Below are 24,716 nucleotides of genomic sequence, written 5' to 3'. Positions count from 1 at the left end.
ATGGTTGCAAACCAAATTAGTTAATGATAATATATATAAAATATTAAATGATTATATCTACTCCAAGAAACTCAAAACATGCAAGTTCATTTGATGCTGTCAATTTAGATTCAACTTTTGTTTTGGAGTTATTGTCAGCCACTTGAAGCAAAGCGTCACATGTATTTAAAACTTGGAATCTTATAGCTTTAAAAAATTCAACACTAACTCTCCATTTTTTTCCAAAGGCATTAAGGACAAGTGTTATTTTGATAATTACAAACCAATATTTAATTTATTTATTTGTTATGTAACATATACTGAGAGAGATACATATATACGTATACACATATACACATATGTATATGTGTGTGTAAAAATGTGTGACGTAGTGCACTTGTGTACACTCGAAAATGGACATGTGAGCTAAATATGATTATAAAAACTATATCGTGATTCGTGAACATAACAATCTAGGTTTTTTTTAGTAAATGATCCATAAGATTGCATGTTAAAAATACACAAGTATATCAAAAACCACATCAACGTATCTATAAATAAATTGGTCGAAACCACTTCACAATCTCCATGTTTGACGTTTCTTGTATTACTTTTCCGAATTTGGTGTTCAGATCATTTAAGCGGTAGGTAGGTCAGGTGGATTGAGTAATGCGTCAAAGTAGGTTAAGTTCAACAGACGTTATTTTTAATGGTGGGGTGGGCCGGGTTTTGATAATCTTTCAGCATGTCTTGGTTCAATTTTTTTTTTTTTAAATTTAACTAACGCGTCACTCACTGTATGATTAAATGTATAATATAAGTTATGTAAAAATGTATTTTCTTTTAATGCAATATATATATATATATATAGATAGAGAGAGAGAGAGAGAAAGTATAATGGACATTACGGCTTAACCTACATAACGTACACGACCAAATTACGCAAGTGCATTTGAAAATCACGCACGTTATAATTGAAAACCTAATCACGCATGGGAGCAATTTTTGTGTATTATTACGCAAACATGTACAAATCACGCACGTTAATTTGATGCCCATGCGTGATAATTGATACTTGCGTGATTACTTATCCGTGCGTGATAAGTTGATCCGATGGTCAGTATTGTCGCGTACGTGAAGTATGATAAAGGCAATATATAAAAGACTAGCAAGATGCTAAAAATGATGAGTACAACTATAAAATAGAAGTCAAGGAACAACACCAATCCAATCAAAATAGACATTGCATAAAATCCAATTTATTAGAGCGTGGGGTATGGTGGGGTTTGGGTTGGGGCATGAGTTGACACGTGCTTTTGGGGGGCAGATATGGGCTGACCCACATTCAACACGGTATGGTGAGGCGAGGGTTTGGGGGGCTTCGCTGGGCTGACCCACTGGGCTATTTGAATATTTTTTAAAACAATAAATTTAATTTTTTTAATATTTTTATATAAAGAAAATTACATAAAAAAATTCCTAACGTTTATATTTGTTTTTTTATCTCTTCTCTCATCTTCAAGACTAGTTGCAACTCGTCACCCTCAAGGTGATCAATGCGCTCGGATAGAAATTTCAAATCATCCCGTCTTTGTTTCAGGGCATCTCTAGCGGCATCTCTAGCTTCTTTGCTCTTTCGTTGTTCGGCCCTTTGTTGTTGGAAGACGTTGAATGTATCTAACTTGCATGCAATGTCATCCAACTGATCGCTGTATATTCCCCTACGCGAGCCCGAACTCCCAGCTGAAGGCGATGCCGTACCAGATCTTGATTTTTGAGGACGCCTTTTTGCGGCATCTCTTCCATTCTTAGGCCGGTTTGGGCTTGGCAAATCATCCAAAAGGTCCTCAAACTCTTGATCTCGTGCATCAGATTGGGCTTGGGACGAGGCCCTTGACCTTTTGGAAGACGTGTTACTTTCGCTACCAATGGGGATATTCGCCCACTTTGGATGGAACTTACAAATCTCCCAACAATGCATGAAACGGAAGTCAGTCCCCACATTTGATTTGAATGCAACCAATGCATTTGTCACAATGTCGGCTTCGGTTTCACCACTTTTTGGGTTTTGCTTTGCTTTATTTAAAAACCACTATATTTTGTAAGTAGGGCGTTAATCTCGCTCCACTTCGAGGATAAGCTATCGTTTTCACGATAAGCCTCCCTTCCCAATTCTTCACGGAATACTCTACTAACCGCTTCCCACAAATGGGTTCGATGTTGAGAATTTCCTATTTTAATAAAAACAAAATTTAATATATTACAAAGTTATATAAAAAATAACCATTAATAAAAACAAAGTTTAAGAATACCTAAACTTGGATGTTGAGATTGTTGACACCAAGCCCTCGCCAATGCAAGTTCTTCAGCAACGACTCATTTTTGTTGTTTTCGTTTAACAGTTTCAAGTGCTTTCTCCGCCTCGGTTTTTTTCCTATGACTTCTCTTTTTGATGGGTTTTGATGCGGAAGGAGCATCGTTGGGTGGTTGAGTTTCGGGGACGGTTTCGGTTTGTGAAAGGTCGATGGAGGTTGGTGAATGGTTGATGGGCGTTTGTGTAAACGGGGTAGGTATCGAATCCTCGGTGTGTGGGAAGTTAGTATTACAAACGATTCCCAATATACGATGCATAACTCGCTTCAACGAGCATAGAAGAGTGTATGAAAATGGACGAGGCATTGGACGATTGGGTGGTGGGCTAGGATTATTTTCGTGGAATGCATACGGGTTGTTCGGGTCATAAGCACGGTTATGAGGATGCATTTTTTCGTTTTGTAGAAGGAGAATTGAAGATGATTATAGAAGATGTGGTTGAATGTGGTAAAAAATGGAAGAAAAATGTGAGTTTTATAGTAAAAAAAATAATTTTTTTTAACATAGCCGTTGGCCAACGGCTAGCCCAACGACTAGTTTGGTTTGTCCATTGAGAGCCCGCCATGTCAGCTTGTCAAGACCGCCCCACGCCCAGCTTGAAACCCAAGCCCCAAGGGCCACGCCCCAACCCAAGCCCACCCGGGATGGTGACTTGGGCGTTTTCCCCCATCCCACGCCCTAACCCAAGCACCATACTCCATATTCTTAAATGAAAAAAAAAACATTATGCCTTCCTTAAATTTTCATGTACAAATGAGCCTCCTGAGAAAAAAGTAAAGATTTCTAACTTTCCAAATAAACTAAACATTACTAGTGTAAATACCGGTTATCCCAAAATTAGGTTGCAATCTCTTTGAGAGAACATCTAATGTCATAATTTTACTTAGGGCTGGTCTAGAAACATGAACCCACGAACTAAATTTGATGGATTTTGAGAAAGGCTCCTAATATATTGGGTTTGAATCAGGGGCGAAGTTTAAAAGGCTGCTAATATGTTAGGTTTGAACTAGGGGCGAAGTTTAGAAGAGGCCGGCTGGGGGGGGGGGGGGGGGCAAACTTTTCGCTCAGTAGTGTTATGTATATAGCTTTCATATAGAAATTTTTGGGTATATACGTTTTCGACCCTCCGGTTCTATAGAAATTTTTGGGTATATACATTTTCGACTCCCCGTCGGAAATCTCAAGATTCGTCACAGGTTTGAACAATCATAGTGATGGGACATTAACATCGTAATTGAATAAATTTAATTTCACCGAAACATCAAAGAAACCAATTTCGTATTTAGAACTAGAGAAAAATACGTCTTTGCAATCACCTTTTGAATGAAAACAATAAATCACCTAAACTCACTACTAGATATATGACTATTACAGACGAAACTTTTACATATTGACCATTTGACCCTACCCTCACCGTCGAATTCGGAGAAAATTACCAAAACAAATACGTTCGACTAAGAAAATTAATGAAATGGAAATTTAATTTAGCCGTTACCAAAATAGATAAAACACAAAAAATGCAAATCAGCAAATGTTAAATAGGATCCACCAATTAAGATGGCTAAAATTTAGCCAGTAGAAAATAACATTGAAAAGTACAATAAGTCAAAAAAAAACCCAATAAAAATATACATGTAAAGCAGAGTTAAAATTTAGCCTGAGATGAAAAAGCAAAGGCTAGATTCAGCAGACGGCTTAAAATGGGTCCTAAATTATAGTCGTCAACTAAATTTAGTCCACACTTTACATGTGTTTCAATCTGACTGACTATTTTGTGAATCCCTTTGTACTTTACCATGGTATTGTTACAACTAATTCCTAGTCATCTCAGCCACCCGATCCTATTCGTAATCTGCTGATTGACCTTTTTTTGGTCTGTCTATTCTGGTAACAGCTAAATGTTCATATTTATTTTATTAACTTAGTTGGTCAACATGTCTATTGTTGTGACTTTGCTACAATTTTATATTGTTAACCCTCCCCCCCCCCCCCCCCTTCCCCTAACTTTTAACTTGGTAGACATGGGAGTTGATGCATAAAGAAAACATATGAATGATGTTTGGTCAATTGTTTAACTTTTTGTCTAGATTTTGCTTCAAGTGTTTGATTTTGTTTAGCCTGCTCCATGTTTAGTACTTGAATATGTTTACAAGCATGCATTCATCCTCCAACAACACAAACACTCAATCATACTTAAGCTTAACTAAAAGTATACTTTTTACTAACAAATAGAACATGGGAATTTGAGTTTGAATGTTTGCCTTTAAGATCCATGACTAATAAACAAGGCTACAAATTAGTAAACTAATGTTTATTTTTTGACATGCTAGACCAAAAATTTAAATTTAAATTCTATGATATTTTGTGACCGGATAAGACCTACAATCACACAATTTGAAAGGAATCTAGATAAAAACAAAAATGTTAAGAATTTAGGAAAATCTATATTCCAAAACTTCGACAAAAAAATTTGGACCCATCAAGTGGACCACAACACCAAAGTCGCAATCTAGTCAATTAAAATCGTTTTCTTAAGTTGTTTCTATATGTCATGGCTCGTTTCATGTCGAAAGTTATGTCATTTTATAGAGATAATAGAATTTCTAACACAATTTTTACCTTTTATGGTTTAAGTTACTTTGGTAACATTTTGTTTCATACCCGTCAATGTTCACTTGCTTTCATGTGTTTGTGTCTTCTTCCGGGGTGTTCACAAGTTGAGTTGTTGTGTTCATTTTTCCACGTCGAGTGAATTAGTGAAACATGCAAGTTATAAGTCTCAAAGTATATATAACTATAATTATTGTAATTTTGACGATGCACCACCTCCATACACTCAGATGAACATATACTTGGCCTCCTTCGCTACACGCCTACGCATGCTAAATTTACGTTAACAAAATATAATATATAAACAAATCAACGTCACTGACATAATAGCGTTATAATGACTTCGCTACTTGTAGCTCCGTCGCACCACACATGAAAATGATTGTTTTGAATGTAAAACTCGCTTTCCTACGCAAGCAAAGACTAATGCATACACTAAAGGATAATCTAGATAAAATTTTAAAACAATATATGGTACTATGATAGCATCTTATATCAGTGTGTGTAATCAGTTATTTGTTATCCCTTTTCAATATTATGCAACGAAAGCAATTGCATGTCTATTGTCTACTACAACTTTTAGATAAAGTTGTCTAGTAATGTTTATATAAATGTGTGGCTCTGTAACATATGTAAAAATAGTAAAAGGTAAAAATAATGCAACTAACTTAACTAAAAAGGTTGTCGACTTGTCTAGATTCCTTTTCTTAGGTGGTTAATATTCAAGACATGTCACAAGTTAAAATATTTGTTTCACCGGATATTGGGAGTGAAATAAAATAAGGGCTTTAGTTCTCTATTTTCATAGGGTCCTAAATTTATATATATAGGGGAAGGTTCATTTGAGAACAAATTTAATGTGAGAAGAAAAAGAAGAAAAGACTTAATGGTAAAACATTAAATAGTTTATAACTCCTCCCATTAATTATGTTATCTCTCATTAAAAAAAAACATTTTATCTTACACATTTCAAAATTTATCCTACATATATCTTACACTTACCGAAATTTACCCTACGCATATATAAATTTATCATACACATTTAAGAATTTATCCTACACATACTAAAATTTATCCTTCACATACTAAAATTTATCCTACACATGTCGAAAATTGTCATTCACCCTAAATTATTTTATCAGTATATTTAAAATGAGAGTTACAAGTTTAATAAATTAGCTAATTAATTACAATTAGAAATTTACCTATATGCCGTTATTAATAACATTAAATACACATATTAAATGAACTAAAATGGAGTATTTCTATTGGTTTAAAACTTATTCTTTTTATTCTTACAAAAATTTTCTTCTCATTTGAACCTTCTACTATATATATTATAGGTGATTTTGGCTTTAAATTATTGACATTGAGGTATATGATCTATAATTTTACATAGATAAAGTTGATACATGAATAATAGGATATAAAGCAATTATTGTTATTTTTTTTAAATGAAAAGGACTCCAATTTTATCATCCGTTTTGAGTCTAGAAAATTTTGAGCCGGCGCTGTATTTAATTCTTTATATTAGTTGTAATATACAAAGTTACTTTATTAATATATATATATATTCTTTTGGTATTGCTTTATATTGACAGACAAATTTGAGAGTCAAATTTTAGGGCAAAATAGAGGAGAAAGCTTATTATTAGAAAGAAAAAAAGTACAAAAAAGTTACCTTTTTTTTTTTAACTTTAACACTTGTTTTATTTTACAATTACTATGCAATTAAATATCATTTATGAAAAAAATAATAATAATAAATATATAAAATTTGAACAGCTGTTTTAAATCAAACTTTACTATTAAATATGCCACTGTTAGGTTTACAGGTAGTTTATTGAACATTTAATATTGAAATAACAGATATAATAAAATATGCTATTATCAGAGTTAAGTTTACAAGTAGTTTAGTGAACATTTAATATTCAAATAAAACAAATATATAATGATATAATAATCGAGTTCGTACATATCGCAATGGAATTGTACTTTTGAGCAGATTAAGTGAATTACCAATAATTGTTTTCCCCCAAATACTTTTTAAATAATAAACCCTAAATCTAGAATAACTTCTATTTAAAAAAACTTATATAAAATTATTACAACATTCTTTACTATTTTTAATTTTTATCTTTGATAACTTCTATTTAAAAAACTTATAAATTTACTACAACATTCTTTACTATTTTTAATTTTCCTCTTAAAAAAGTGATGTCCATTGTAGCGATGACTCAACGAGAACGAAAAGTGGTGACCACAATCAATGGTGATAAGTGGTCCTTAGCATGATAAACTCAATCCAAATTAATATGTTATATAAGATGTGTCGACTCAAACGAACTCATACGCAAACTTATTTCTTGAAAAAATGAACCGTAGTTTTCACCCCAATTAAGGTCATGTGTGGTGAAGCTTTATGGGGCTCCATTCCATGTTACAAAGCCCCATAGCGCCCTTTTGGGCTTTAGCTTTATGGGACTCCATCCATAAAGGGGCGTAATCTATATAGCGGGATAATGTGTTTGATTTGGTTTCATCTCCTATGTACACATATTATATAATTGAAGACACATGGTCTAAAATTGTTTTCTTATTCTAAAATTTATTTAAATTAATAAAAATAATCAAAAATTGAAAAAAAACTAAGTAAAAAGTTAAAATTTTATACAATTTTCATCAAACACCTCTATTTCTCATTCTATTGAGATCATGCAACTAATGTTCTGTCACATTTTCTGAACCCAACAAATAAAAAACACCAAAATCCCCTATTTCAACAAACTTTAATTAATCAATAATTCTGATAATCCTACAGGATTCATAAAAAACTTTAAGTAATCATTTTTTTAACGGAACGAATCCTTCAAATAAGCTACTGATGAAATCCTACAGTATTCATAAAAAAACTGAAACCATAACTAATAAATATTCATCATCAGGGTCAATATTAACATCGCGAATTGATTAGTATTAAGCTAGCTTGATGCCTCCGAGATACTGTTTAACGACGGGTGCCATCCTCTCGGCTTCATTGCAGCCGCCGTTCTTCGGTCTTTCTCCGATCTCTTCATCTGGTGGTGTGTTCTTTCGGATTGATTAGATCTTACAGCTGCCGTTACATTTGTTCCGGCGAGTTCTCCTGCCGGAACCGGCACCGGTTTGTTCATATAATCGCTCACTTTTCCGTTCTTCTTTGCCATTAATCCTTTCATTACCTCTGTAAAATAAAAACAAAAAATAAAAATTAGTTAAGATAAAAAAAATTAGATAATATATATAGTTAAGAGCGTTTATATGTGAACTTCTAACAGAATTCGATGCATTAGTGCTGGTATAATATTACATCATTATATATCATATGTATTCTATTTAAAAATCTATAATTATCGGTAAGGCGGAACCAAAAGAGGGTCAAGAGAGTCTGCTGACCTCCGATCATCAAAACTTGTTAGGTTTTAGTTTATTAAAATTTACTTTGTTTATAATAATAAAACATGACTTGGACCCTTGTAAAGCCTTACGATGACCCTTCAATAAAAGCTTCTGGTTCCGCCATCGGTGACACTGGCGGAACCAGAAAAAAGGGTCATCGTAATGTTCGGCTAGAACTAGATGATCCAAAGCATATTTAAAAAAAAAAGTCTCGTATTTTATATCTAAATCTCGACTAACAGACCGTCTTGACCCCCTTTTGTACGTTAAACAACGTTAGTTAAAAGAAATAAATTTATAATTAACAACACACCTTGGGTGGTGATGAGTCGATAAATATGGCCGACAGTGAGATTGTCGGTGGGCCGGAGAAGCTTGATTCGGGTAATCCGAAGAGGGTGGGCGTGGGTGGTGGTGGCGGTGGACGGTGGAGGACGGGAAGAATATAAGGTGGTAGTAAGAAGAAGAGCGACGTAGTGACCGGGGTTGAGTTTCATGACCTCTGCGGCGGAGACGGCGGCATAGAGCCGCTCAACTTTTCCGTTAGGGTGTTGTATAACTAGACTTGCATTATCAATAGCTTGGCAGTTTCCCATGTTGAGTGGTGGTCGGAGATGAGTGGTAGAGAAATGAGCGCAACCTCCGGCGAGTGTGTGTGTATATATAGGGGAAATGAAAGCCAACAGGCCCTGAAAGGACCACATGCCACCAATGATTTTTTTTATTTGCAAATATTAAGTGTAGCATTATTATGTCACAAAATTATATCATGTCACGGGTTTAAATAATTTAATTCAATTTATTAATATCTAAGATCATTCGTATTGGGTTTTTTTGACGTTTTCCCCCTAAAAAACGCCTGACAACGCCCTTTCTTCACCTCGGGGGCGTTTTTTTGCCCAAATTGCTTTGGCGTGCTTTTCTCCATGCCCAGCTTCATTGCTTTTGTCCAATCAACTTTATCTTCCTTTTGTTTATCCAATAAGATTTTTGATATTTTTTTTATTTAATTTTATTACAAACAACCAAAAGTTAGAGCATGTATTTGCTATCATGTGATTTATTAGTTGAAATGAAATATCATCTACTGTGATGCGTTTATTCAGGGACTTGGTTGCGTGTTGATGCAAAAGTTATAGCTTACGCCTCTCAATAACTCAAAATCCACGAAAGGAATTACACAACACACGATTTGGAACTGCGAGCAGTAGTTTTCGCACTCAAGATATGGAGACATTACTTGTACGGTACCAAGTGCACGATTTACACCGATCACAAGAGTCTCCAGCACATACAAGATCAAAAGGAGTTGAACATGCGACAACGCCGGTGGGTCGAGCTACTAAAAGACTACGAGTGCGCAATCAAGTATCATCCGGGCAAGGAAAATGTTGTGGCCGATGCCCTCAGTAGAAAAGAAACCAAGCCTAAACATGTTCGTGCATTACAACTTACTATTCACTCGAATCTCCCTAACCAAATTCGAAACGTTCAGGATGAAGCGTTGAAGGAGGAAAACCTTCCAAGTGAATCCATGCAGGGCATGGAAAAGCAGCTCGAACTCAAGGATGACGACCTACGCTGTTTCAACAACCATACCTAGTAAATCACATAAATGCCACAATCGTCAAATCCATACCCGAAACCCAACTCGTACCGGAAACCAAACCCGTAACCAAAACCCAAATGACTTTATCCAAGAGTCGTAGGCACCATAAGAAGGGTCTAGATCAAGCATGTACTCCGAGAATAGTCGAGAGGGGGACACCTACTGAAGAACTAGCTTTGTTACAAGTGTGGCTCGATGTTTCGGAAGACCCAATTGTCAAGTATTATATATTTTATCAAGTATTATATATTTTGTCAAGTATTATATATTTTATTATTGTTTTGTCAAGTAGCGTGTAATCTTTTTTTGTCAAGTAACGAATATTTTTTTTGTCAACTAACTTTATAATATTTTTAACTAGGGAATAGCCAAGACCAAGTGGTATTTTTAAGGCGTATCCGTGGGAAATTTTTGACCACTATGGACCGCGATGAATACCATACACTCAATTCGTTCTCGGGCAAATGGCCCGCAATGAAAACCAAAATCTCCAGCTTCAATAACTTTTGCATCTGCATTTCGAACAATCGTACACGAGCAAGCGGTCCAAATGTTGCAGACGTCATGACCGCGTCCCATAATGAATTTAGACTCCATAATAGATCCAGGTTTACAATGATACCTCATTTTTCACTATATATTTAAGTTAGAGTGCAATCCGAGCATGTATTTGCTATCATGTTAAAACTCATGTCTAACTCATGGTACGCTCCTTTGAAGCTTAAACCTTTTCGTTTCCGATACGAGTTGGTGATATCTTTATTATTTAACATTAGTTTTTTATTATATTTATTATTAGTATATTATTATAACTAATTAATTTATTTTATCCCTTTACTATATATACTATACCCTTTTAACTTTTTAATAATTTGATTTTTCTCTGATTACTTGCATTCTTTTGCTTAAGAAAAACTAAATACGATGTTGTGTTTCATTATTTTCTCGACGTTTCTTTATAATATTTATTAAAAACGCGGTTGTGTTTAAAACATAGGTTTTTTTGGTATCATATGCTATATCAAGTGCCGGTGTCACAACGGTTCCACGTGTAACGCTCCGTTTTTTCGTAACTTTCCTTAATTAGAAAGTTGTCTTGTAATTCAAATTTTTTTGGAAATTTGTAATCGTATTTCGTTTTGAAACCTTGTAAATACGAGACTTGTTTAATCCTTACAATACTTCTTTTATTATTACATCACAAAACCTATGTTTACATACTTGTTTAACACATGTTTTCATGCCCCCTTTGCATATTAGGACTTGTTACATGTTGGTCATATATTAAATAACATGTAACACCTGAATATACAACAAATATGTAACCTTATAATGTTAAAAAAAATAAATACAAAAAGATATGGCTCCCCAAATCAGCGACCAGCCCTATGGGCTGAAGTTGTTGGTCTTATTTCAATGTTAAATGCCCACTATCTCTTCCAAAGCCCAACCCATTGAAACCCTAATCATTCCCTATAAATACCAAGCCATCTCCAAGCCATTTTCACTTTTCTAAACACTCACAACACTCCCTAATCACTCCCAAATCACCCAAATTCGCAGCTGATTGCAGAAGACTGGACAGATTCATACTACTTCACTAAAGTGAGCATAACTCACTCGTTTCTTATCCGATTTACTCGATTCTTTTTCCTACTTCTTTGGATTGATCTTAGCTACATTTCCAGAGGTTTTCCCTGGAAAACCAGAGCCTAGAATGTCACCAAAAAGGCTCCAAAGTTGACTGATTTTTCTGTTGTGTACAAGAACTTTGATAAACTTGATTAAACTTTAGGAAACTCATCTCAAACCTATGTCCTTATGCTTATAACCACATCTACGGTTAGTTAGGCTTATAAACAAGGTTGAGACATTCAAAATGAGAGGTATAAACCTCATAAACTTTCTGTTTTGTTTAAGGGTTTAACCCACAAGTGATGATTCAAGCTTAAGACTTGATGAATGTGTGATTTAGGATTAGCTTGGGCTACCCTATTTGAAAATCCACACATTGCTTGATGTTTTCTCATAGATTAGTTGTTCATATTCTACTGTTTCTTGTAGGTTCATGACCCTCCTTGAATGTTCATAACATCAAGTGTAGTGGTGAACATCTAGAGTTACCTAAATGGAAGACTTGTTCTTCCTAGGGCTGTTCAAATTGCTCGGCGCTCGATGCTCGTACGATGTTCGCTCGAAAAATGCTTGAAATTTGCTCGTTCGATTTAGCTCGACTGAAAAAATGCTCGGTTCGGGTCGGTTCGGTTTGTAAACGAACCGAGCACGAGCAAAGGTCCGCTCGGTTCGGTTCGGCTTGGTTGGCTCGATATATATATATATATATATATATATATATATATATATATATATATATATATATATATATATATATATATATATATATATATATATATATATATATGTGTGTGTGTATCATTTAAAATGAAATGACTAGATACCAACATCATCGATGTTTGGTACAAGATCCAAATAGAGCCCATTTAAGTAATTAGAATTGAAATCCAATACCAATTTCCATTCTCCTATGCTTAAATGTTCATTTGAGTAATTGAATCAAAATTTCAAATACTAAAATGTGAAGCATCGATCAATACTCAAGTCTCAAACCGTCATTCGGTTCAGAAGTACAAGACTCTAATCAAAACCCCCCATTGGCCATCGTTATTCGGTTTCTCCTCGCCACTCGCCGAGACGCCAACTCGCCAGGGTTTTGCTTCAATCGGTTCATTCAATTTCAAACTTTCAATAGAACAATGGTTTGTTTCAATCGGTCGACGATTTATCTTCCCGCTTAGCTAATCTTGATAGAACTAGTTGAGTATTTTTGTATTTCTTGTTACTTGTTAAATTTTTACTTGTGTTCCATTGGACGAATCATCAGGGAGGGAAACTACACTTTATTCTAATAACTAGCACTCCCATCGTCAGTTTCCTTGTTTGTTATGCGACGCTCGATACTCGCTCGACGTTCGTTCGAAAAATGCTCGGATCGAAAGACGCTCGCTCGACTTTGGCTCGGTTGAAAAAAGGTTCGGTTCGGATCGGATCGGTTTGTAAACGAACCGAGCACGAGCAAAGGTCTGATCGGTTCGGTTCGGCTCGTGAACAGCCCTAGTTCTTCCTACCTCCAACATGAATTCTATGACACTAAAGAGGTTCCTAAATGGAGGATTCATCCTCCTATCTCATGCTTGAACTATTGGACTTATTAATATACATAATCTATATAATACTTATATATACTATCCAAATATTCGAACCTTTGATGATGAAATTGTGTTCATTCGTCAAAGTACTAGAATACATCATCTAAGACCTAATAACTTGTTATGATTCTAATGGGTATTCTACCTATGAAAAACGTTTTAAACCCTTGAGGTTTCATAGTGTCAAACAAGTATTATGTGTTAAAGATGATTACTTTTTCTTATGTTATTTTCATATAGTTAAATTTTCGTATCTTGACTCTAAACATACCATGAACTCCACCATATACATTCAACCTCCTAAACTCATTCACTCGTCAACAATTGGATAATCGGAAAGCAAAAGCATATTCTTAGCTTCGTACAAGCCTCCACTTAACATGTATAGCGGTATAGGAGTAACGCACCACCTGTGAACGAGAGGTCATGTTAGGTTTATTCATTCATACTTGCGTAAACAGAGGGTTAACTTGTAAATCGCATGCCAGTTTATATGTTTATCTTGATAACTAGGTTTGCCATGTGGATTGTTCCTTATCATTTTTATACATATATACTACGCACCAAACTTGTATGCTCGCCAATACTTTTGTCTTGAACTACACTTTTAAAACAAGTTGCAGGTTTAGCAATGACGTTGGTGATGCATGGAATCTAGTAGGATGCTTAGATACACACTTTAAATTTGTATTCTTATTGTATTGTATTTCATCATTTTTGTTGTAATTGTTTCAAATCCTTGTAGTTGACTCTTTAGAAATGAAATGAAATTTTACTATTTAAATACTTGTCACAAATAGTGTTATGGAGTCTCTTGCAATCTATTTCGTCTCACTCCGATGTTTCCGCCATCGGTTGGGGTGTGACACCACAGTCTATATAAAGTGCGTTAATTGCCTAGAAGGGGGTTAGAAGGGTAGTTGGATAAATTTTGTGTTGCGTTCAGTGTATAGATCCTGCGAGAACCTGGTTCAAGCTTAGTAACATTTCACGAGTCGGAGCGGGCATTACCCACCACGGGAGAAGTGCAAACCGCTTGAACCCCTTATCTATAAACTACTATTAAAACTTTAAACCAACCCTGCGAGGACTGTATCCCTGCTGACTCAGACCTAAGGGTTGAGGGTGATCACTACCTGGAAGGGGGCCCACCACTTTTCGCATTAATAACTTACTTAGGTGCTGTTTGTTTTTTCTGCAGGAAAACCTCTTCTGCTGCAGGCCACATCTGCAGACATCTGCAGGAGAAGAGGTGGACCAAATGTCTGCAGTCTGTAAGGAGAAGAGGGTTTGTTTTTTTTTATATAAAACCTCTTCTAGGTTTAAAACACACACAACATCACATACTACACTGATCTCTCTCTACTCTCTCTCTACTTTCTCTCTACAATCTGCACCATCTCCGCCACCACTTCACCACCGCCATCACCACCGTCACCACCGCCACCACTTCACCACCGCCACCACCGTCACCATTACACCACAGCCACCACCGTCACCACTACACCACAGTCACCACAGATCGATGATGATGATGATGATGATGATGATGCAGATCGATGATGATGATGATGTTGCAGATCGATTTGGGGGGTTTTGTTTCAGATCGATGATGATGTGAACGATTTGGGGGTTTGTTTCAGATCGATGATGTTGTGAACGATTTGGGGGTTTTGTTTCAGGGTGTCGGAGCAGGGGTGTCGGAGTGGATGGCGGAGGTGGAGGTGGTGGAGGTGGTGGCGGAGCAGGTGGTTTGTTTCAGGGTGTCGGAGCAGGGGTGTCGGAGTGGATGGCGGAGGTGGAGGTGGTGGCGGAGCAGGTGGTTTGTTTCAGGGTGTCGGAGGTGGAGGTGGTGGCGGAGTGGAGGTGGTGGCGGAGCAGGGGTGTCGGAGGTGGAGGTGGTGTCGGAGGTGAAGGTGGTGGCAGAGGAGGTGGTGCCAAGAAGAGGTAAACGTCTGCTCCAAGAAGCTTATGGTTTGTCTCTTCCTTAGAAAGAGGCTGGGGAGAGGTAAAAAGCACTTCTCAAAAAAAAAAACAAACACTCTTCTGAGGCTAAACCTCTTCCCGCGTCTGCGCGGTGCAGACAGAAGAGGCCAGGAAGCTCTTCTTGAAAAAAACAAACACCACCTTAATTATCTTTCAATAATCCGACCATGCGGGACTGTATTCTTGCTGACTCAGACCAATAGGTTGAGGGTAACGTCACCTTCACAAGAGGGGCTTACCACTATAACTAAGATAATCTCTTAAAATGCCCAAAGTGCGGAAATCATCAAAAGGATACATAAAAGAGGAGTCGGAACCAAGTGATTCCTTCTTGTCTATTTGTTTTTCCTTATATTTTTATTTCTGCTTTTGTTTTATCTTTGAGTAAATTACAAAAATCGTTCTTTATGTATGTCACTTATTGCAAACTGTGTCCTTTGTCTTCAATAATTACAGAAAATGTACTCAATGTTTGCAAACCTTTGCAAGTTATGTCCTTTAACCCTAACTCATTTAATTTTTGTGGTTAAATCTAACCAAATGGACCCCACATGAGGGTATTTTATGGTTAAATCTGACCAAATAGACCTCACATGAGAGTAAAATGACCAAAATACCCTCATGTTGGGTCTATCTGGCCAGATTTAACCACAAAAAATTAACTGAGTTAGGGCTAAAGGACATAACTTGCAAGGGTTTGCAAACATCGAGTACGTTTTCTGTAATTATTGAAGACAAAGGACACAGTTTGCAATAAGTAACATACATAAATGGCGATTTTTGTAATTTACTCTTTATCTTTTCATAGTTTAAAAACCTTTTTTATCAAAGTTTGTTTCGATTATACGTTAACGATAAGCCGGTATTAAAAGCTCTTGTGTCCTTGGACGGCCTCGGTATCTTGCTATCACTATACTACGTCCGCGATGGGTACACTTGCCCTAGTGTGTCTGTAGAGTGATAGTAGAATATCGTGTTTTATAAATTTAAAACTTGAATCGGCGAGTAAAAAGAGCTAAAATATACTAAAAAATATATACACCCGCACGCACGTCAAGTTTTTGGCACCGTTGCTGGGGACACAAGTATTTTAAGAAAGCTTAAAATCAACGACCTAATCATTTTTATCTTTTCTTTTTAGGTTTTTCTTCTTTTCTTTTAAATTTTTCACTTTCTGCAGAATTGACACGAGGCCCTGTCATGCTAACACGGGGCCGTGTCAACTCTCCAGTTGTAGGATCATTATACGACCTGATGAGTCGATCAGAAGAGTGCTCAGACTGAATCAGAGGAGGAATTCATTGATTCAGTCTTTGTTTAGCTTGATTTCACACTTTAACGTCTTTTTTATTGATCTGCTAACAAATTACAAGCTCTGGAGACAAACTGGCAGGGCTTCGCCGTTACACCACACAACCGCTACTAGATTCCGCTTATGAGACCACCTATATATAGGCATGAGGTTTCGCTTGAATGTACATGCTCACATAAGCGAAACCTCCTGCTATCATTCAAGCGAAACTAACAGATGACATACAAGCGGAACTACCTATGACACATAAGCGGAACCATGTCTAAAACATGATTTCTCGATTTTCGTGCATAATACAAACAGCCCTAGCCTAAGACTCGAACTAAGATGTAGGCGACAGACAACTGCACCAACAGACTCCCCCTTGAATGTTGACGGAATCTTCAGTGAGAGTCTTCAAGCATTGACAGCTCTTCACTCTTAATCGGTCTTCTTCAGGAACTCTTCCTGGAATCTTATCTACTTCAGAAACTTCTTCCTGAAATCATGTGCCTGGATCTTTCTCTGGATCTAACTCTCGTCAGACTCCCCCTATCATCGAACTGGGATCGCTGTCTGGTATTTGTTATCACCATTGAAACTATATCCTGGCTTTTTCTCTGTTCAGCTCAAACATTTACACAAAAACTCAAACACTCTGTCACAAACAAACACAATTGTGATTCAACTTAATGAATCAACTAATCATTCGAGAATCTTCAAGAATTTTTCGCATTTTACAATTTATTAAACTTTCCTAAATCTGATTAATCATTTCATACCAATTTGACCAAACCTCTGTTCATCTTGTTTAGCCTTTGAGATTTTGAATATAAGCTTTTCACCATCAGTTGTCGAAAATCTTTTTGGATTTTTCAAAAATATAAATGCAAAAATTGAATGCAGAAATGAAATATGAACACACATATTTTTGTGAGTTCGTGCAAGAGGATCATATCAGCTGTTGACAAGACACTAGCACCGTTAAATTCTCACAAAATGTTATGATCCACTTAAATTCTCACAAAATGTTCAACCTGTTCGGGATACAGAATTAGTGTTTTAGAACTTAAACATCTACATGTGTCCCACCTCAGAATATACTCCCGTATCCAGACCCCAGTATTCAGTCTTACAGGTGAGTATACCACAGCTGATATCTGTTAAGGGGTATTGTGCGAGGGCCGTGAGAGCTCAGGTCGATACTTCTGTATACGCAGAGAGATGACGGCTTCGACTTTTGGTGGGTCCCCTTTAGAGGATCTTTTATTACAACAGCAACGACTATCAATTTTATTGTTTCATCAGCTTGCTGAGGGCGATGCTATTTTTCAAGCATTTTGCAGAAAGCATTATCCGGGGACTAGGTCAGTACTTCCATACAGCAGAAGTCCCGGGATAATACCCCAGATATCACTGAGTATAAAGACCTAGTATCTCAGAATACAGGACCTTTCAAACAAGATTTCGGGGGTTACCCATATATTCAAGAATAGTTACCCACAAATCAAGCAAGTTTGAATTAGGTTTATATCTCGTTTCAATTTACTCAATGTGCGAAAACCTACTGACAAGCGAGACTGCTTAATTGCATTTATACATTACAAATCTTTAGTGTGCTGTGATAGTCCACTGATGTACTATCATTTCCTCTTTTATGCAACAAAAACTCATTTTTCAGTTTTATCATGTTTTTGTCTTTTTCAAATTTTCAGATGTTTTTGGATTTTCTAAAAATTTCTTACTCCCCCTAAAATTCAAATACATCTAAAGAAAATTGAAAACAAACTGTACAGAACATGACAACTGATATCGAAATGCCTCAATTCTCCATCCGTTTGGCTTAAACAATCAAAACTCCCCCTCACAACAAACTATTTTCCCATAATGATTTCAAAACACTTAAGTTTGTTTTAATCAGAATGGTTTTTCCGGAAAATAAGTTTGTTTATCAACCACTTGTAGGTTATGGGGATAAAATCATCACATTGACTTTCAACCACTTGTAGGAAAAATTCAAGTACAAATTAATGTCCTTGAATTACCATATTCAGATATGCACAAACCAAACTTCAAACCTGTTTTTCAACCAATTACCATCTGTTGGTTGAATTCTCAAGGTGCCGATTCCTACTCCTCGCTTACAAACCTGGGAGTTCCGGCAAGTCCTGCAAAACTTCTCAAACACATTATACAAACATAATAAAAATGATGCCGATTCATGAACCACGATTACCAACTTGGGATCTCCGGCAAGTCAGGTTTTTCTATTTGAATAGATTCACCCAAGCCTGACGGTCCTTGGGTGATTTCGAATTCTTGTTCAACAATGGTGGAAAGTTTGCATCATCCATTGTTAAACCTGAATTCTCCTTTTTTTACCTCAACCAATGGCTCCTCTGGTTTTGACGAACCAGAATCATTGTCTGAGTGTGGCTTGTCTGACTTAGACGTGCCAGATTCATCGCCGACACCTTTCATCTTCTTCTTTTTCTCTTTCGTCCTCATATTTGTATCTGATGAATTCGTCTTGCTTGATTTTACCATCGAGGGAGTCGATTCATCAGAACTCTTATTTGATCTGTTTGGTGAACCCGAGGACAATATCTTCTCGAGATACTCTCTCGCCTTCTTCATCTTTTTCCTCAGTCTGTCTTTCTGCCCCTGTGAAAGTTTAACTTTCTTTTCATGAATTGTCTGTTCTTGAACTTTAGGTTTTAGAACCTTCTGTTCATGGGGCTTGACTTTGACTGGAATTTTTGCCACTTTCTGAGAATTAACCCTCAATCTGTCATTCGGTTTCCTTGGGCATTCTCTGGCAATTGTGACCTTTGGTTTGGCAATTGTAGCATCTTCTGGTCTCATAACTCCAATTCTGGCAGTTAACAGCAATGTGTCCTTGATAACCGCATCGGTAACACACTCTGTTATCGTACCTTGTACCACCTTCACACCAAACTTTCAGATCATAGCATTGTCTGGCTTGGTGATATTCTTTCCTCAAGTTTGCTGGATTTGACTTTTGAGCACTGTGGTCCGACCTGCACCACTTATTGCCAACAATTTTTGAGTTTTCATTTTTTACTTTTTGTAATTTTTCATTGCGATTGGATAATCGATCTGATGAACTTTTATTATCTTTTTGAACATTTTTCAAATTTTTATCTTTTTGTTTCTGCTCCACTTTCTTCTTCAAAGGTTTTTGCTTAGAGCATTCTCCCTTTTCAGTAGATTGTAGAACAGTTTTCTGAAATTTTTCCTTTTTATTTTTATCATCAGATTTCTCATCGCAATCTTCAACTTTGACATTGTCAAAGTTTGTGACATTGTCACTTATTGGAACTGAATTGATTAGTTTTGGACATGGAAAATTCAAACTATCTGATGCAGTCACAAAACCTTTCAATTTCTTCTCAAGTACATCAATCTTGCTTCTGGAATTCTCAGCTTCGTTTTCAAGCTGAGATATTCTTACAAGATGAGACTTGGAATTTTCATTCACATTCTTCATGTTTTCAAGAACAGACTTTTCATTTTCCAAAACTTTTATCTGTTCTTGAAATTTCGTTTCATTTGCTTTCAGATTCTTGTTTTCCAGCTTAATCCAGAAATCCTCATCTTCTGAAGATTTCTTTTTGCTTTCAAATTCTTTTTCTAATTCTTTGATTTTCTTTTGAGCACATTCACCTTCTTTTTCAAGTTTAATAATTTTCTGAAGATGGGAATTGATTATTTTTTGCTTTTCGATGTTGTTTTGACTAAAAACATTTCTCCCATCTTCAAGAATTTTATTTGATCTTGAAAATCTTTTTTAATTCTTGATTTATCAAATTTAAAACTTTTAATCTTTTCTTCCAAAACTTTTGCATTTTCTTTCAATTTCTGGTTTTCCAATGTCAAACTGTTCAAGTTATTTAACAGTTTGTCATTTTCAGCTTTCAGTTTCTCACAATTTCCCTGAACCATACGAATCTGTTGTTCATCAGTTTGCTTCTCATCTTTCAACTTCTTGACTTCTGATGTCAAACTTTCCGCATCCTTCAAGAGTTTGTCATTCTTAGTCTTGAAGCTCTCACATTTGAAGCACACGGTTTCATTCTTCACAGATTCTTCATTTTTTGGAATATCCTTTGTTTCCATCTTGTATGTTCCTGCACAAAAGAGTTTAACGAAATCAAAAGGATTCATACTTTCATCAATATAACATTTCCTTTTAATGTCATATTTCAGACTACTCTTTGTTACAAGACACACACGAATTCTTTTATCAATTTCAGTAAGTACATCCAATTCCAATTTTTGTAAATTCTTTTCCATTTCTTTTAAAAATTCCTTCCTTTTCGTACATTCCTTACGAAACTCTGCATTAACCTCATTAAAGAATTGTTTTGGATAAATTTCTTGAAAATAATCTCTCTTTTTTAGCTCAACCAAGAATTCATCCCATTTAGCAGGTAATGCATTTGTCAATTTCGATATTTGTTCATCATTTGATATTCTAATACCCTTGTTCCTCAAATTCTTCGTTAAAGTTTTAAACCGTATTTCATTCTCATTCAACGTTTCATTCTTTTGACACATAAAATGTTCAAAACTTTTAACCCAAATGTCCGTACTCACATTTCTATAATTGGTATCCACAGTTCTCATATACCAATTATTTAAACTTTCAAGCTTATTGTTTTCTTGTTCATCAAAAACCATTTCCATTTTTTACCAATCCAACACCTTTTTAGATTTTTTATTTAAAAAATCAACAAGTGTCTTATAAGCGGAACTGCAAGATGTGCACTTGAAGCGGATCTAGTAAGAATGTTCACTGAAACGAAACCAGTTGGTTCAAATAAGCAGACCAACTGATGTCCAAATAAGCGAAAACTGCTGATGTGCACTAGAAGCGGAACTAATGAAAGTGTTCACTGAAGCGAAATCACAAAGTACAAACAAGCGGAACCAGTGTTTGCACCAACAAGCGAAATCACAGAAGTTCACACAAGCGGAACTACTTGATGTTCAAACAAGCAGAACCAGTGTTTGCACCAATAAGCGAAACCTTAACAAGTCCTTTGAAACGAAACTACTATGTAGTTTGAAGCGGAACTATTCAAGCGGAACTCCAAATTGTCACTTGAAGCGGAACTCCACAAGCGAAACCACTAAAAATGGCACTTGAAGCGGAACCTTTCAAGCGGAACCTTGATGATTTTGGAGCGGAACCTCTGAATTTCGTGACACAGAAGCGAAACTACACTATGTCCGAATAAGCAGAACCACTTCGCACATCAATTTGGTCCATTTTTAGTCCGTATTTTGGTCCGAAACTTTCCAGGATTTGTTAATGTTCAATAACACACAGTCTGTGAAATTTTGATCCAATTTTGACCGTAAAATCTCGTTCTGATGAAGAAAGAAAGTGTAGAAATCAGAATTTTGAGCGAAAACGAACTAAATGGTAAGAACTCTTCCTCCTGAGCTCTGATACCACATGTAGGATCGTTATACGACCTGATGAGTCGATCAGAAGAGTGCTCAGACTGAATCAGAGGCGGAATTCATTGATTCAGTCTTTGTTTAGCTTGATTTCACACTTTAACGTCTCTTTTATTGATCTGCTAGCAAATTACAAGCTCTGGAGACAAACTGGCAGGGCTTCGCCGTTACATCACACAACCGCTACTAGATTCCGCTTATGAGACCACCTATATATAGGCATGAGGTTTCGCTTGAATGTACATGCTCACATAAGCGAAACCTCCTGCTGTCATTCAAGCGAAACTAACAGATGACAAACAAGCGGAACTACCTATGACACATAAGCGGAACCATGTCTAAAACATGATTTCTCGATTTCCGTGCATAATACAAACAGCCCTAGCCTAAGACTCGAACTAAGATGTAGTCGACAGACAACTGCACCAACACCAGTATCATTAAATCTATTTTCTACCAGATACAGACTGCAACATGGGCCGTGTTACCCTAACACGGGGTCGTGCCAAACTAACAGTTTGTAGGAAAATAGTAACCTCCTGATCCCAACGGTTAAAAAACTTTCTAGAAAAACATGGATTTTTTTAATTATTTTTAACCCCGCCACTCTTACGGTGCATGGTGTGATTACTGTGGAGAGGAACATGAAAAATCGGAATGTGGCGTTCTAAACTTCACTCTCCACTATTTAGCCCCATCGTTTTCCTGTAACGAGCACTTTAAGATGGGCATGAGTAAAAATGATAATGAAGTCCATCCACCTGAACTCTATCAACCCTCTCACCTAGAAGTCTTAGAAGATATAAGTCAAATAGAAAAGCGGATTCTCCTAGAAATCAAAGAATTAGAATCCTTGATGAAGGCATGATATTTATCAAGGATCCTAATCGAAGGAGAATCGATGAAAGAAAAATCAGGTATAAAGAACACCTAGGTCAACCAACCTACCATAGACGCTTGCGAAGACGAAGACGATAGTCATCCCTGTTTCGATTTCGCGATGACGGTCCCCTTTATAGTGTGTGGATTTCACACCGACGGTTTGGACAGGAGCGAGTCGACTCATACCTTCTTTAACAAGAACCCGGGTAAGGTAAATAAGGGATGGTTCCGTTTTCCCATTTTTAAAATAGGCTTCTATCTTACCGACAACCTCTTGCGTTTTCGCACCTCTCGCCGGAGTCTAAGGTATATCCGGCAATACAGTGTTGTTCCAACTAGTAAGGAACCACTCGATGACGGATAATTCCTTGAAACCCTAGACTAACTTCATAAATTCCCTGAACACGGGACCGTGTTCCTTAAACACGAGGTCGTGCCCAACATCCTTCAGAAGCATAGGGTGTGCCGGACTAACACGGGGCCGTGCCCCCCGCATTTTTCGGCACAGGGCCGTTTCAGTGATGACGTAGCCCGTGTTTCACTTACAGGAAACATTCTCTGACACATGTAGACAGCACGAGGCCGTGTTGCCCAGGCACGGGGCTGTGCCAGCGTACCGTCATTGTCTATAAAGTCAGCCTTTGAGGAGAATGTTTAGAACCATTCAAAAAGGGCAAGATCCTCCAGATTTCTCATACATACTCCAAAAGGTATGTTCTTGAAAAAGGTCTCATTTGACCTTCTTGTCCTTACTTCTTTTGTTTCTTTCCCCTTCTTCCTTCCACCATGAACTCTATTGAAGCTTAAAACTTCAAGCTTAAAAAAATTCAATAGGAGGTTCAAACACTTGATTCTTAGCTCAAAGTTTTGCAAATCTACTATAGTAAAACATTATTTTAAGTTATTTACGTTCAGAAAATCAAAAATCAGACAGATTTTACTTAAAATAAAATTTCTTTAGCTAAGAATCCAGAACAGATGGAGCAGCACGGGGCTGTGCCACACCGGCATGGGGCCGTGCTGGATGTTCTGATATACCATAACTTGTTAACGGTTGGTCATTTTTCCCAGAATGTCGAGCCAGGAAAGTGGGACTTCATCAACAAGCTCCATGAACCACCGAAGAGGGAGGAGACTCTCCCTTGAGGCCACTCTTGTGAGATACGTGAGTGCTTTGAGGGAGTCTCTCGATGAAATGATGTTAATGGAAGAAGTTCTCATCGACCATGTAAACTATCTCTCCATGGGTCTAGAAGATTGCTTCAGGGAGATCAACCTTTTGCAACAAAGGTTGAACATCTTGGCTATGCCTCCGGTGGAACCGATCTGGCCGCAAGAAGATTGGAACCTCGCAAATGAGGTCATTCAACCCACCGGGTGGGAAGACGAGATCCCGGAACCTCCCCCTTTTAACATTGCCTTTGAGGTTTCGGTGAATCCCGCTCCCCCTCAAGAAGAGATCGAAAGGAACCCTACATCTTCCTTCCAAGGGAGATCGAAAAGATGCTCAATGACCTCTAATTGAGTACTCCCGGAAAAAGCCCATATCCTCCAACATCTAACTTTCTTAGATCTAGGATGGTAGCTTTAGGGTTTTTAAATAATGATCTTGGAGGGGCATTCCCCAAGATTCTATCCATCTATCTATCTTAGGATTACTTTAGGTTTGTAATCTTTATTTTCTTGTATTTGCTTTTTATTCTAATGAAATGGAAGTTTGAATGATAATGGTTTCAATAAATGTGTTAAAGAACTTGGAAATGCTAGAAAGGTGGCGAAAAATGGAACCCATGCACGTAAATCTGAGGTCTCCCGACTCAAAAATTGCAAA

General features: G+C 36.8%; 1 protein-coding gene across 1 annotated transcript; it reads right to left on the bottom strand.

Moving 5' to 3' along the window:
• Nucleotides 1–7,739: 7,739 nt before the first annotated feature.
• Nucleotides 7,740–9,049, bottom strand: LOC110912486. Its single transcript, XM_022157225.2, has 2 exons — nucleotides 8,714–9,049; nucleotides 7,740–8,185 (listed from the first exon to the last, which is right to left on the bottom strand). Exons 1-2 carry the CDS (start codon nucleotides 8,994–8,996, stop codon nucleotides 7,944–7,946), a joined length of 525 nt encoding a protein of 174 aa, XP_022012917.1. The 5' UTR covers nucleotides 8,997–9,049; the 3' UTR covers nucleotides 7,740–7,943.
• Nucleotides 9,050–24,716: the final 15,667 nt, after the last annotated feature.

Source organism: Helianthus annuus, chromosome 2, assembly GCF_002127325.2.
Source record: "Helianthus annuus cultivar XRQ/B chromosome 2, HanXRQr2.0-SUNRISE, whole genome shotgun sequence".
NCBI lineage: Eukaryota > Viridiplantae > Streptophyta > Magnoliopsida > Asterales > Asteraceae > Helianthus > Helianthus annuus.
This window is presented reverse-complemented; position numbering and strand designations above follow the sequence as displayed.